Source organism: Bos javanicus, chromosome 8, assembly GCF_032452875.1.
Source record: "Bos javanicus breed banteng chromosome 8, ARS-OSU_banteng_1.0, whole genome shotgun sequence".
NCBI classification, from domain to species: Eukaryota; Metazoa; Chordata; class Mammalia; order Artiodactyla; family Bovidae; genus Bos; species Bos javanicus.
In genome coordinates this window covers 8,199,316-8,212,105 of record NC_083875.1, presented here as the reverse complement: position 1 = coordinate 8,212,105, position 12,790 = coordinate 8,199,316, and the positions used below count along the sequence as shown (strand labels likewise).

General features: G+C 49.7%; 1 protein-coding gene across 3 annotated transcripts in view; it reads left to right on the top strand.

Moving 5' to 3' along the window:
- The window catches only part of GATA4 (GATA binding protein 4), a 54,565-nt gene extending 45,180 nt beyond the window's left edge, over positions 1–9,385 (top strand). Inside the window, exons 3-7 of one of the 3 annotated variants that reach the window (XM_061424997.1) lie at positions 795–964; positions 1,916–2,041; positions 4,404–4,491; positions 6,291–6,439; positions 7,685–9,385. In XM_061424997.1, the coding sequence (XP_061280981.1) occupies positions 795–964; positions 1,916–2,041; positions 4,404–4,491; positions 6,291–6,439; positions 7,685–7,867 (716 nt within the window). In that variant the 3' untranslated portion in view covers positions 7,868–9,385. The other 2 variants (XM_061424998.1, XM_061424999.1) reach the window with 2 other exon arrangements.
- The last annotated feature ends 3,405 nt before the right edge of the window (positions 9,386–12,790 follow it).

Here is a 12,790-nt window from a genome sequence, read left to right as displayed (position 1 = left end):
CCCTTTTGCTCAGTAATTCTATATCTAGGGGAATATTCTGAGAAATAACCAGAAATGCTAAGAGTAGTTTACTGAATGAGCTGTGTCTACAAAAATCAGAAACTGGGTAATGACTTAGTAAAAATTCAGTGAGAATAAAGGATGGTGCATTTCTGTGATGGGATAATATACACTAAAGTTTCTGAAGAATTTCTAATATGGGAAAATGCTTTGATATGAAGTGAAAAGACAGGCTCAAAATGATATGGCCTGACCTCAAGTAGGCAAACCTGTGTCAATGTGTAAAGTATTACAAAGGATGTAATAGAACAAACTTAATAACATGGTGATCTTTGAGTTATAGGATTACATGTGTTTCCTATATTCTTTGTACACATTTCAGCATTTAACTTTCTTGAAGTAAATATTTATTATATTTTTATGGAAAAGGAACTGGAATCTCAATTCTGAAAGGGAAAAAAGAGAGAAAGAAGGTCTTGAGTGGAACTCAGTGTCGGGTGAGACCCCAGCTCTGAAGCAGCGGAGGGTCCAGGTGCTGGTGGTCTCTGCCGCCCTGCCTTCCCCTTCTCACAACCAGGGAGAGCCCTGCTGTGTCTGTGATGTCGGCGGTGAAACGTCCACTCCCCAGGACAGGCCTTGGAGCCGGTTCTCCAGGGTGAGGGCAGAGTGAGGAACGACATGGCAGCCCAAGGTGGCCCGTCTTCCACTCCTTGCAAGGGAAGGCCATCGTTTCTGTGGTCTCTGATTTCTGGGCATAAGCAGAGAGCTAATCCTCTGTGTTGCTTCCCACCCAGTAGATATGTTTGATGACTTCTCGGAAGGCAGAGAGTGTGTCAACTGTGGGGCCATGTCCACCCCACTGTGGCGGCGGGACGGGACGGGACACTACCTGTGCAACGCCTGTGGCCTCTACCACAAGATGAACGGCATCAACCGGCCCCTCATCAAACCCCAGCGCCGCCTGGTAAGCAGGGCCTGGTGCCACGTGGCCAGGGCGGGGGCAGGTGCCACGTGGCCAGGGCGGGGGCAGCGGGCTTGCTTCTCTGCTTCTCTCAGCTCCCGGCTTCGGGCTCAGCCTCAGTGGGCAGCTCCTGGTTTCGAATCTGGGGTTTCAAGTTATCTTTCAAAGAAGGTGCAGGTTGAAGGATTGGGTGGGTGGCAAAGAGTCATTTCGTCCACCTTCAGTGTTAGTTTGAACTGTGAGGATGGTCCAGCCCATTCAGTTCAACCCCTTAATTATGCAGAAGTGAAAAGTGAGGCTGTGCCTTGCCTGCATTGTGTGGTGTGTCTCCTGTGCTCACGTCAACCCTGTGAGGAAGGCTGACTCTTCCTTTTATGTTGTGACTCACTCAGTTTTCAGCTGATCCGTTGACAAACCCAAAGATTATGTGAGGGTGTGCTGGGCCCTGTAGCTGGGGAGGAGATAGAAGCAAGTTTTTGGCTCCTAGTTTCCTGGTCATCTCTACCACGATTTAATTTTGACCAATAGCTTTCACAGATATTAGGGAAGGAAGAACAGAGGGGATAAACCGTGGTGCTTGCTTCCCTCTCTTGAAGTCAGTGTTTGAAGTCTCTGGGATACAGTAATTGTCAACTCCCGCCCCTGAGGCCCAGGTTAATTCTACTTTCCGGAGAAGTTTTTCTGCCTACAGTGCCCAGTGGTTGCTGGGCTCTTCCCTGACGTGAGTGACAGATAATGTCGCTGACGCAGCAGGAACGACCAGGATTTGCTGTCTCCGGCAGCCCAGCCCTCGGTCCCATGCACCCGTGAGAGGCTGGGGTACCCGATTCCCATCATCCGGGCATCGCAGCATCGGAGCATCCCTTGCGGTGGCCCCGCCCCGCGATTGCTCCTGGTGAAGCAGATGCCATGGCACCTGCCTTGGGCCTGAAGGGTCTGTCTCCTGTGTTGCAGTCTGCCTCGCGCCGAGTGGGCCTCTCCTGCGCCAACTGCCAGACCACCACCACCACGCTGTGGCGCCGCAACGCCGAGGGCGAGCCAGTGTGTAATGCCTGCGGCCTCTACATGAAGCTCCATGGCGTAAGGCTCCCTCCGCACCACGTCCCGTACTTTCCTCCACAGCTTGGGTCTCATCCCTCTTCTTCCCCACAGATCATAATTCATTGTCTCCTTAAATATACTTAAATCTGGAAGGTCCAGAGACTGTCTTACAGCAGTCTAATAAGGCTGCTGTAACGATGCCATAGACTGGGCAGCTTGGGTCTCCTGCATTGCAGGTGGATTCTTTACTGACTGAGCCACCCGGGAGGCCCACGGAGCAGCTTGTGTGTGTGTGTGTGTGTGTGTGTGTGTGTTAGTCATTCAGTCATGTCTGACTCTTTGCAACCCCAGGGACTGTAGCCTGCCAGGCTCCTCTGTCCAAGGGGGATTCTCCAGGCAAGAATTCTCCAGGCAAGTTCTCTAAAGTGGTTAGCCATTCCCTTCTTCAGAGGATTTTCCCTACCCAGAGATCTAACCCAGGCCTCCTGCATTCCAAGTGGATTCTTTACTGTCTGAGCTACCAGGGAAGCCCTACTGGGCAGCTTAACCAACAAAAATTAATTTCTGTGGTTCTAGAAGCTAGAGGTCTGAGATCAGAGGCCAGATCAAGGGAGGACCCCCTGTCTGGTGGCAGATTTCTTACTCTGTCCTTACATGGTGGAAGGGGCAAGGATGCTGTGGGGTCTCCTGTATAAGGCCACTAATCCCATTCATCAGGGCTCAACTTCTTGACCTCATCACCTTCCAAAGGCCTCACCTCCTAATACAATCACCTTGGACTATAGGTTTGTGAACATGTCCGTTTGAGGGGGATACACATTCAGACCATAGCAGAGACATTGCTAGGGAACATCACTTCCATCTTTAATACTACCTAAGTCTAATTCCCATTTTACCGATGAAAGAGACTCAAAAGTAGTCTGTATATGTGGTAGTATGATATATAACAAAGGTAACAATTCAATGGATAAAGAATAGCTTTTTAAGAATGCTTGTATTGACCCAGTCTGGAACACAGAAATGAAACTTGGCCTCTGCCTCCTACCAAAATCAAAAATAAACTTGGGTGTATTAAAGATATGAAATGTAAAACCTCTTTAAAAAGGGACAGTAAAAATACTAGAAGAAAATATAGAGGGAGAGGTTATATAACCTTGGGGATGGGAGGAGAACTTTTCTTCGGCAAATTTTCAAAACTCTTAAAGCCATAAAAGAAAAAGATATATTTGGTTGTATACCAATTCATATTAGTATATGGAAAAAGATACCCCAAGAAAGTAAAACCAGGGGGTAAGGGGAGAGGGAAATGAGGAGTTCCTGTTTAATGAGCAGAGAGTTCAGTTTTGCAAGATGAAAGTGTTCTGGAGATGAATGGCGGAGACGGTTGCATAACCGTGAATACGCTTGACAGTGTTGAACTGTACATTCAATAATGGTCAAGATGGTAAGTTCCATGTGACATGCACTTTATGACAGTGTTTCTAAAGTACTAATGTGGGCGGGGGTGCACATGAGGGCAGGATTCTTCTGAAGTCAGGATGGTGTTCAAGAAGGTTCAAGGTGGGCGGAGGGGAGGAGGGCTGGGAGGGAAGCACACTTTCCTCCAAAGGTGGAGGTGCTGGCTCATCTGACTAGGTCGACCGGAAGGCAGTTCAAGTTCACGGATGCTACTGCCCCCTTTTATTTTTTAGCCACTCTGGTGGCTTAGTTCTCTGACCACAGAATGAACCTGGGCCCTTGGTAGTGAGAGCGCAGAGTCTTAACCACTGGACTGTCAGGGAATTCCCTACACTTCCTTCTTTAACAATTCCGTGTTCATATCTCAAAAGGGGCTGTGGCTTTTCCTTTGGCTTTTGCAGGTGTGGCCTGTATTAGTCCCACAGGAGAGACTAGCATAGACCCGGGACTGAACAGTTCGGTTGGCCAGGCCTGAAAGAAGTCAGATGTAGGCAAGGCGGCAAGGCACACTATTTTAAAATACTAGAAAGAGGACCCTGCCAGTCTGCCGCTTTCCCTCCCCCAACCCAAGACAGAGTTCAGTGTTTTTATTTTTTCTGTTTTCCCACATCACCTAAAATCTGGTTATTTTCTATTTGTCTGTCTTTCCCAACACACTGTGAACTCTACAGGCAAGGAACTGTGTCTTTAAGTCTGTTTCCCCAGGGTCTAGTACAGTATCCCAAAATATAAGTGTTCAACTCATCTTTTTAATAGAATTGATTTCTTGCTCAAAAGGAGTTCCAGGCCTGATTGACTTAGGCTCAGTCCCAAAGTTTGTAGAGGAATTGCACAGATCTGGCCCTCCCAGTGTGTATTTCTGTGTGTGTGTGTGTGTTGTGTAAATACTGTCACAGATCATGTACAACTGGAAAATCATGTGTGTTGACTTGCAACCTCCTAGGTCCCCAGGCCTCTTGCAATGCGGAAAGAGGGGATTCAAACCAGAAAACGGAAGCCCAAGAACCTTAACAAATCAAAGACACCAGCAGGTGAGAAAAAGATCTCTGTGGAATTCTATGAATAACTCAGTAGCCCTCAGAGTGAATGAGTATCCTGTATGCTCAGGTGGGCCAGCCCAGGCTGCAGAGGTGTAATGATAGCGTCGTCCATTCCCCGCCTTTCAAGACAGAATGAATAACTTAGTGCAAAAGTAACATTGCCATGGAACGTATTGGGAGCTTTTAAAGCAGGTTCAACTCTTGTCATGCCTGATTTTTGCCAGTTACAAAGATTGCAGAGGTCCAGCTAGACCAGTCTTGGAGGAGAAAGGAAAATTACTCAGCCCCTCCATCTTTAGTGCTGCAGCTACTGAAGAACTCGAGTCCTTTTGGCTCGCTTTGGGCTAAATGGGGTCAAGAAACACTGGGCCCATGAGTTGTGTTCAGTTAGATTTGGATATTGATTTGTAAGCTAGTGTATAATTAACATTGTGTGTACTTTGTGCTTTACAAACCTCCTTCACAAATACTGTCTCGTAGATCCTTAAAGACCCTCACTAGACCCCATTTATGATCCCCATTTTACTAATGAGCAAGCTGAGGCTCAGAGAGGACAGTGACTTAACAAGGGTCACATAGTTGTGAATGGGTAGAGCTGGGATTAAAACCCCTGTGGTTTCACTTAGGAAATATGGAAATTCTGTTCAATATACGTTCTGCCTCTCAATTTCTAGATTTCAAGATGAGGACTACTTGGGTCCCCTACCAAGAGCATTCCCTGCTTGACTGACATGCACACACAGCTATATTTAAAATGGATAACCAACAAGGACCCACTGTGTAGCACAGGGGACTCTGCTCAATGTCACGTGGCAGCCTGGATGTGAGGGGAGTTTGGGGGAGAATGGACACACATATACGTATGATTGGGTCCCTTTGCTGTCCACCTGAAACTATCACAACATTGTTAATCAGCTAAACTCTAATACGAAATAAAAAATCTAAAAAAAGAGCACTTCCTTCTCAGTCAGTACCATTGTCAAAGATTTTACTGGAAAATGTGGCAGGGGCAGAGAAAATAAGTCAGCTGATCTGATGGGAATTTTATCTTCTAACGTAAGGCCTGACAAGTTCGGATGACTTTCCCTGTTCCACTGCTGAGAACATGACCGAAGTGCTCCTTCTCCAGGTTCCACAGTGGCTTGCCCCTGCTGGCAGTCACGTATTATTAGCACGTGCAGTGTCTCGTAGCTGGTCTTCGGCCTTTCCTCCCCCTTGCACGTTGTGTGTGTGTGTCCAGCACCTTCCCCTGGGAACTTCATCTCCTTACATGGTGGAGTCCTGGGGGATCAGGTGTCAGTTCAGGTGTACGATCCCCAATCCGAAACTCCAAACCCAGGGAGCTAGATTTGGCAGCAAGATGTAATCTGAACTGACACAGGCTACTTATAATCTTTATTTATCCCACGTGTGAATATTCACGTTTTGCTGGAGAACTATTAATGTATTTAATTACTGGGTGTTGTCCCAGACCCTGCCTCAGATATTCTATAATATACAGGTCTTGCCCCATTTATAATCCAAAAGTTTTGAATCCTGAGACATATGTGGCCCCAAGGATCTGGGATAAGGGGGGATGAGCCAGTCATCTGAAAAAGTTCCCTTGAAATTCTGCTGTTTCTGCTTCATCATGAGAACTGCCACCCTGCCCTGATGAAGGGCCCTGCTTCTTCTCTCCCCAGCAAGTGTAGACAGAGCCATTAGAGCTGATCTGCCCTGGCTGGCTCCAAGGGCCACCGTCCGTGTGTCCCGGGCCCTGGGCTGGGTGTGCTGACTCTGCCTTGTTCCAGGTCCCTCAGGCAGTGAGAGCCTCCCTCCCGCCACCAGTGCTTCCAGCAGCTCCAGCAGCGTGGCCACCAGCAGCAGTGAGGAGATGCGCCCCATCAAAACAGAGCCCGGGCTGTCATCCCACTATGGGCCCAGCAGCTCCCTGTCGCAGGTACTGCCCATGGGGGAGTAGATTCTGGGTGGCCAGGCCCCCAGCAGAGGCAAGGGGCTGTCCACACAGGGGTATATTTCAGCATATCTGATCAAGCTACAGCGATTTGGATACACAGCCGTGATACACTCTGTGCCAGGCTTCCCTGGTAGCTTAATGGTAAAGAACATGCTTGCCAATGCTGAAGACGCAGGTTCGATCCCTGGGTTGGGAAGAACTCCTGGAGCAGGAAATGGCAACCCACTCCAGTACTCTTGCCTGGGAAATCCTGTGGACAGAGAAGCCTGTCGGGCTACCGTCCAGGGAGTTGCGAAGAGACACACACGACTTAGTGACTAAATGGCAACAACTGTGCCAAGGCCAGTGAAGACGGGCTGGCACACAGCATGACTGCAACCCGAATCAGACTGTGGGCTCGCTGGGGGACGTGGCGAACCCATCGCAGGCCTTGGGAGGCAGAACAGGGCTTTCTGAGCAAGTCTGTCTCCTCAATGAGGGTGGCTTGATCTTGGCGGCAGGTAGATTTCAACAGGAGGATGAGGTCCCTCCTGGCCTGTGGAAGCTGCAGCGGGCAGGGTGGGAGGCTTGGGGTTGATGAGGGGTCACAGGCAGGATGCTATTGTAATTAGAGCTGGCTGCAGGTCCAGCTTCACACGTGTCCAGAGATGGGCCAGCGGGACCCTCCTGTCCCTCTGTCAGATATGATGGCAACCCTGCTCCTCCACCCTCTTCCCTCTGTGGCTCCCCCATTTGGGACCAGAATGCCTCCAAACTTGGTCATGGTCTCCCATTAACTGACCTCTTCTCCTCCTGTACTTGAGGTGAGCATGTCCTAATGAGCTTTGTGCTGTCAGAGTGAAGAGAATCCTGTGGGACCAGGAGAGCCAGGAGCCCCCTCTGGGCAGGGGGAAATGGCTTCTCTTTGGAAAATAGAGATTGATGGTGCTAAGATTATAGAAAATGTCTGATGCAATCATCAAAGGCATCTGAGAAACCAGAATAGTCACAGAGTTACCAGGTCAGTGCTCAGAAGCAGCTGGTCAGTCAGGAAGACCCGTTGCCTCTCATACCTGGGGATCAGGGGGCCAGCAGTGCGGCATGGTACCTCTCCTGCCCTTGTCTTTTGACCCTGTCCTCTGTTCCCCTTCCTGGGGTGCGAGCCAGCCTGGGCACAGCTACAGAGCAGGGCTCCCCTCTCCGGTAGGAAGGATCCCACTGATGGTATTTTATACCTTTCGCTTTCAGACGTTCTCGGTCAGTGCGATGTCTGGCCACGGGTCCTCCATCCACCCGGTCCTCTCTGCTCTGAAGCTCTCCCCGCAAGGCTACGCGTCTTCTGTCAGCCAGTCACCACAGGCCAGCTCCAAGCAGGACCCTTGGAACAGCCTGGCCTTAGCTGACAGTCACGGGGACATAATCACTGCATAATGTCACCCCTTCCCTCCTCGGATTTCTGCCCGGACTTGGGGACACGGGGGACAGCAGAGACGAGGCTCTGGGCTCCAGGGTGCCGGCCTGCTCTGTCTGGGAATGACTCCAGACGACAACTGGGAAGAAACTTGAAGTCAATGATTTGCTTAGGGGATTTTAGCGCATACCTTTTTAAGGTGGGGGACTGGAGAGCTCAGACTCTGATCAGGAGGAGCCCACTCCCTTCACTAGGAGCACACCTCAGCCCCTCCCACGGAGCTGCAGACTTTCTCATTTTTCTGCCCCATCACCCCCGACAAGAGACGAGAAGTCCTTCTCCCCTGTTTCCACCACTGCACCCAAGATGGTGGCCTTTCCACGGTGCTGCGGGCACCGGGGATCCCAGGGCAGGTAGAGCGGGCATCTTTTGTTGGACGTGTGTTGGGATCCCTCGGCCCCGCGGCCGGTCCTGCCCTCGGCCAACACTCCCCTTCGGGCTCAGTGCACCCGCATCCCTCATATTGAATCTTGACTCCAGAAACACTGCGTGTAGGGCCAGTGTTACCAGATGCTGCGTGGGGAGAGTGGCTTCCTCAAACTCGCTACCTGGCAACCTTGCCTCCCTGCAAGTTCCTTCCGCGGCTCAAATCGCTCCTTCTCTTCACCCCCGCCCCCCTCGAGGCCTCTGAAAAGAAACCCCCCTCCGCTGCTCTTGGTGATTCTGCTCGGCCTGCAGTTTGTACTAGTCCCCGAATCCTTCTTCCGCCCCATCACGCTCAGGGGGGTTCCTGAGTAAGAACAAGAAAGGTCCTGCTGCTGAAGCGAATTTGACTAGCAGTCATCTAGGACTTGAGATCCTTCTGGACAGGATGTCTGGTGGACGGCCTCCCCCAACCCGGCGGGGGCTGCGCTGCGTGGGGCCGGGTTGTTGGCCTGGAACTTGCGGATGCGCTGTGGTTCCCTGGAAACGCACCTGCTGCCTGGGCCGCGGGCCGAGTCCATCTGAGGGGCGCGCTGCCTGCACCCGCGTCCTTTCTCCAGCAGAAGGCGTCTGTCCAGGAGGCAAAAATGCTAGGGATTTTCCAATATATATTTAAACAAACACAACACAACTCATGGAAGAAAGACGACGGGTGATGAGAGAAGATACAAGGGCGCGAGGGGGCGCCTACCGCTCCCTCGGTTTGGCAATCGGCCTCCTCTCCGCGTCGCTATCTCTACTCACTATCCGTGACCCGGGGCTCGCGAAGATGCTGCGTTCCGTGCCCTGGCTGCCAGCAGAGTGTAGCTGACTGCCCTTCCTCTGTGCTACTCCACAAACACCCAGCCCCCCGCCCCGCAATCCTCCCGGAGGTAGCAGAGTTATCTTTAAGCCCAGGTTCTGTTTTAATCATCATTTACATCGGCTTTCTTCTACGAAAGCCGCCCCCCACCCCTTGTATACCCTTCCCTAACCCACAAAACTGCTAACGTTGTCTTAAGGTGAAATGGCTGTAAAATCAGTATTTAACTAATAAATTTATCTGTATTCCTCTTTCCCTTCTCCTCCTCCCTCCGCGGTGTTTTCTAAGAGGTTCACTGCTGCCGGTTGCAAGGCAGTCCTGAGCCACCGAGGCCCCTTTGCTGAATCACTTCTCCGTCCATTCCTTTTGGCAGTTGGCGGAGACTTCCTCTGTAGGTGCTGGGGGTTAGTGACGAGGACACGCATCCAAGCCCTGCTACTGACTAGTCTGTGACTTGACAGGTAACCTCTAGGTTTGGTTACCTAGGGCGGGTTGAACCAGCCCTTAACTGAAGTTCCTGTGGCCTTTTAGAAGTTGCCACCCCAGGAAGGGGGCTATCTTTAGAGCTGCTGGCAAACACCGGTAGCTGGAGTGTGAAGGAGAGCTGCGAGGTAGTACTCTCCAGTCCACCTTATTTTACAGTGTGTACTGGAGGGTCACGCTGAGTTGTTTGCCATCTTCTCCATTATGGTTTGATCCAAACAAGCCCCCCAAGGGTTCCATACCAGTAGGAGAGGAGGGGAAAAACCTCTCCTTTGTCCATTTTGTCTTCACTTAGGCTTATAGACTTGCTTACTTGCTTCATCTTAAAAGTGGCGTGGGGTTGAGGGGGGTGACTCCAAGGTTTGTGGAACAGAACCCAGACAGGCAAATCCGCTCCCACTCAGAACTGTTGGTAGCAGCTTCCTGCCTCTCAGATGGCTTATACCCAGTTGGTAACTGAAAGTCTTTGACCTTTCACAGCACCCACGTTATTTTTTGAGCAAATGAGGATAAAAAACTGTAATAAGCACTCGATATAAAATTGGAAAAGCCTTTAAACTGGCTATGAAATAGTCAAACCTATTCGATGCATCTACCATCCAGAAAGATGAGTAATTGATAACTCTAGCAAAGAGTAGCAAAAAAGATTCAGAAGCAAAAATAAACCTACCAGGATTTATATTAGCCTTGGGGAAGATGTGTTTTCTGATGATGAAGTCTTAGCTGAAAACATTTTTGCCACTTCCCTTTAGGAATGGCTTTCAGAGGATGGAGATACATATATATATACCTACACACACAGAACCAGAAGATTGACCTCATTCCTTATATGGTCATAACTTGTGCTTCACCCCAGATGGTAAAATCCAGCTTTATTCATCCTCCTTGCTCACCAGACTGTGTTGATTTTTCAAATCAAATGTATCCTTGCTGCTGCTAAGTCGCTTCAGTCGTGTCTGACTCTGTGCGACCCCATAGACGGCAGCCCACCAGGCTCCCCCGTCCATGGGATTCTCCAGGCAAGAACACTGGAGTGGGTTGCCATTTCCTTCTCCAATGCATGAAAGTGGAAAGTGAAAGTGAAGTCGCTCAGTCGTGTCTGACTCTTAGCGACCCCATGGACTGCAGCCCACCAGGCTCCTCTGTCCATGGAATTTTCCAGGCAGGAGTACTGGAGTGGGGTGCCATTATCTTCTCCTAATGTATCCTTAGAAGAGGTCAATAATAATGTTAGTCTCTCAGTCGTGTCCGACTTTGCGACCCCAATGTCTGTAGCCTGCCAGGCTCCTCTGTCCATAGAATTCTCCAGGCAAGAATACCGGAGTGGGTTGCCATTCCCTTCTCCAGGGGATCTTCCCAACCTGGGTCTCCTGCATTGCAGGCAGGTTCTTTTACTATCTGAGCCACCAGGGAGGCCCCAGGAGGTCAAGAGGAGGCCAAGTTGCTACCAATCAGGATATTTGAAAGGATGCAATTCCCAGATGGTTGGAAAGTGGCTAGAGGAAGGATGGGGAGGTGGGGGTGGGAGATGGCATCCTTAGAATAAGTGTCTGCCCTAACATGGTGAGTGCAGCCCCTGGGGATGTTTGTTCAGGTTGAGACATCCCTCATGGTCCCTTTCAGGCTCACCCCTCACTATGACAAAAATTTTGAAGTGCAGATCAAATCATTTTAACACTCGGGAGCATGAGTCCTTAATATTTGACTTTTCGATACCTTTAGGGGGTAAGTAGTAGCAGATTTAGCCATGATTATGTGCTTCACCCCAGATGTTTGGCTTGGGTGACAGTAGTGAACATGAGTTTATATTCACTGAACGTGCACCAACTAGACCTGGGCTGGGGATTATTTGATGCCCCCTCTTCTAAGCCCCCAGAACCTACTGATGTGGACACTAATGCATGAGAAATTCGGTCATTTGGCAAGCTGCTCTTGGAGTGGAGGTGATTGGTTTTCAGTTTTAAAAATCATTTTCTGACATTGGAGACTACTCTTCAGATTATATCCTTGCCTTGCTTGAAGCTGGAACACAAACAGGCCTCCATCCTTAACAACACAAATAGGTATCTTCCCAGAACCAAGGACGAGGCTCAGAGCTTCCAAGTGTAGCCCGGGAAGTGGAATCCGTGCTCCAGGGGACTCTGGGCCCTGGACACTGTTCCTTTCTTTACAGTAACTGAGCCTCTGTTCTGTAGCCTCCTGGGAGCACAGCTGTTCTGTGCCACCCTGGCTCCTGTGCGATTATCTCCCCTCCAGTAGCTGCGGCAGACCAATTTGCAAAAAGACATCAGTGACAAGGAGAACTAAATGATCCAAGCAAAGATGGCACTAAAGCATACCTAGGTTCTCAAAGTCCAGTTTTCTTTGGTTCTGTGCATGGCTAGAACACTGGCTGAAGCCTGGGAAATTGTGGGCTCAGTTGTACGGAGAGAGGGGCAACCACACACAGCTGTGCTCTGGGTTCACAGGAACAGTGGAAACAGAAAAATCCTGTAAGGTGCCTGCTGGTGCTCTTAGGCCCTGACTTAGAGGTGGTGTCAGGAGGTCTTCAGAAGGACCCAAAGATGGAGCATCTCCAGTGAAGGCTGATAAATGAGAACCCCCATTGCCCCCCACAACACACACTCACACTGCATCCCCGCGCTGTGTGGTGACTGCCTTCTGTCCTACAGCTGTGGTGGCCTTGCTTCACCTGAGAAATAAACATGACCGCATAGGTTTTTAACCAGATGCACCTGAAGTTCAAATCACTGCCGGTGGTTTCAGTTTCCAAACCACTGAATCTCTGACAGCAAGGAGTTCATCCAGATGAAGTTCAATACTGGTAAATGATACCAGTGAACAATACAAATAGACCCCTCTTACAACAAAGATATTGTAGTCTCTTGTGCTGCTTCTCTTTTAAAATAGGTTTAGTCTCCGCCAAAAAAGATTTAGTCCAATGAAATGGGTTGTAATTAGAGATGTGAAACATTTAGATTTTTCGTTCCCCTGTCCTTTTCCAACTTATGAAAATTTTTTTAAAAAATGAAAATTTCATTACTTCTAGGGTTCTTGATTATCTAAGACTTTAGGGCTGGGATGCGGGACAAAAACGGTAAGACTGAAATAACAGAATCCTAAATAGGATTGTTCTCTGCCGAACAAAGCAATGAGTGATGCCAGCTAAGGCGCT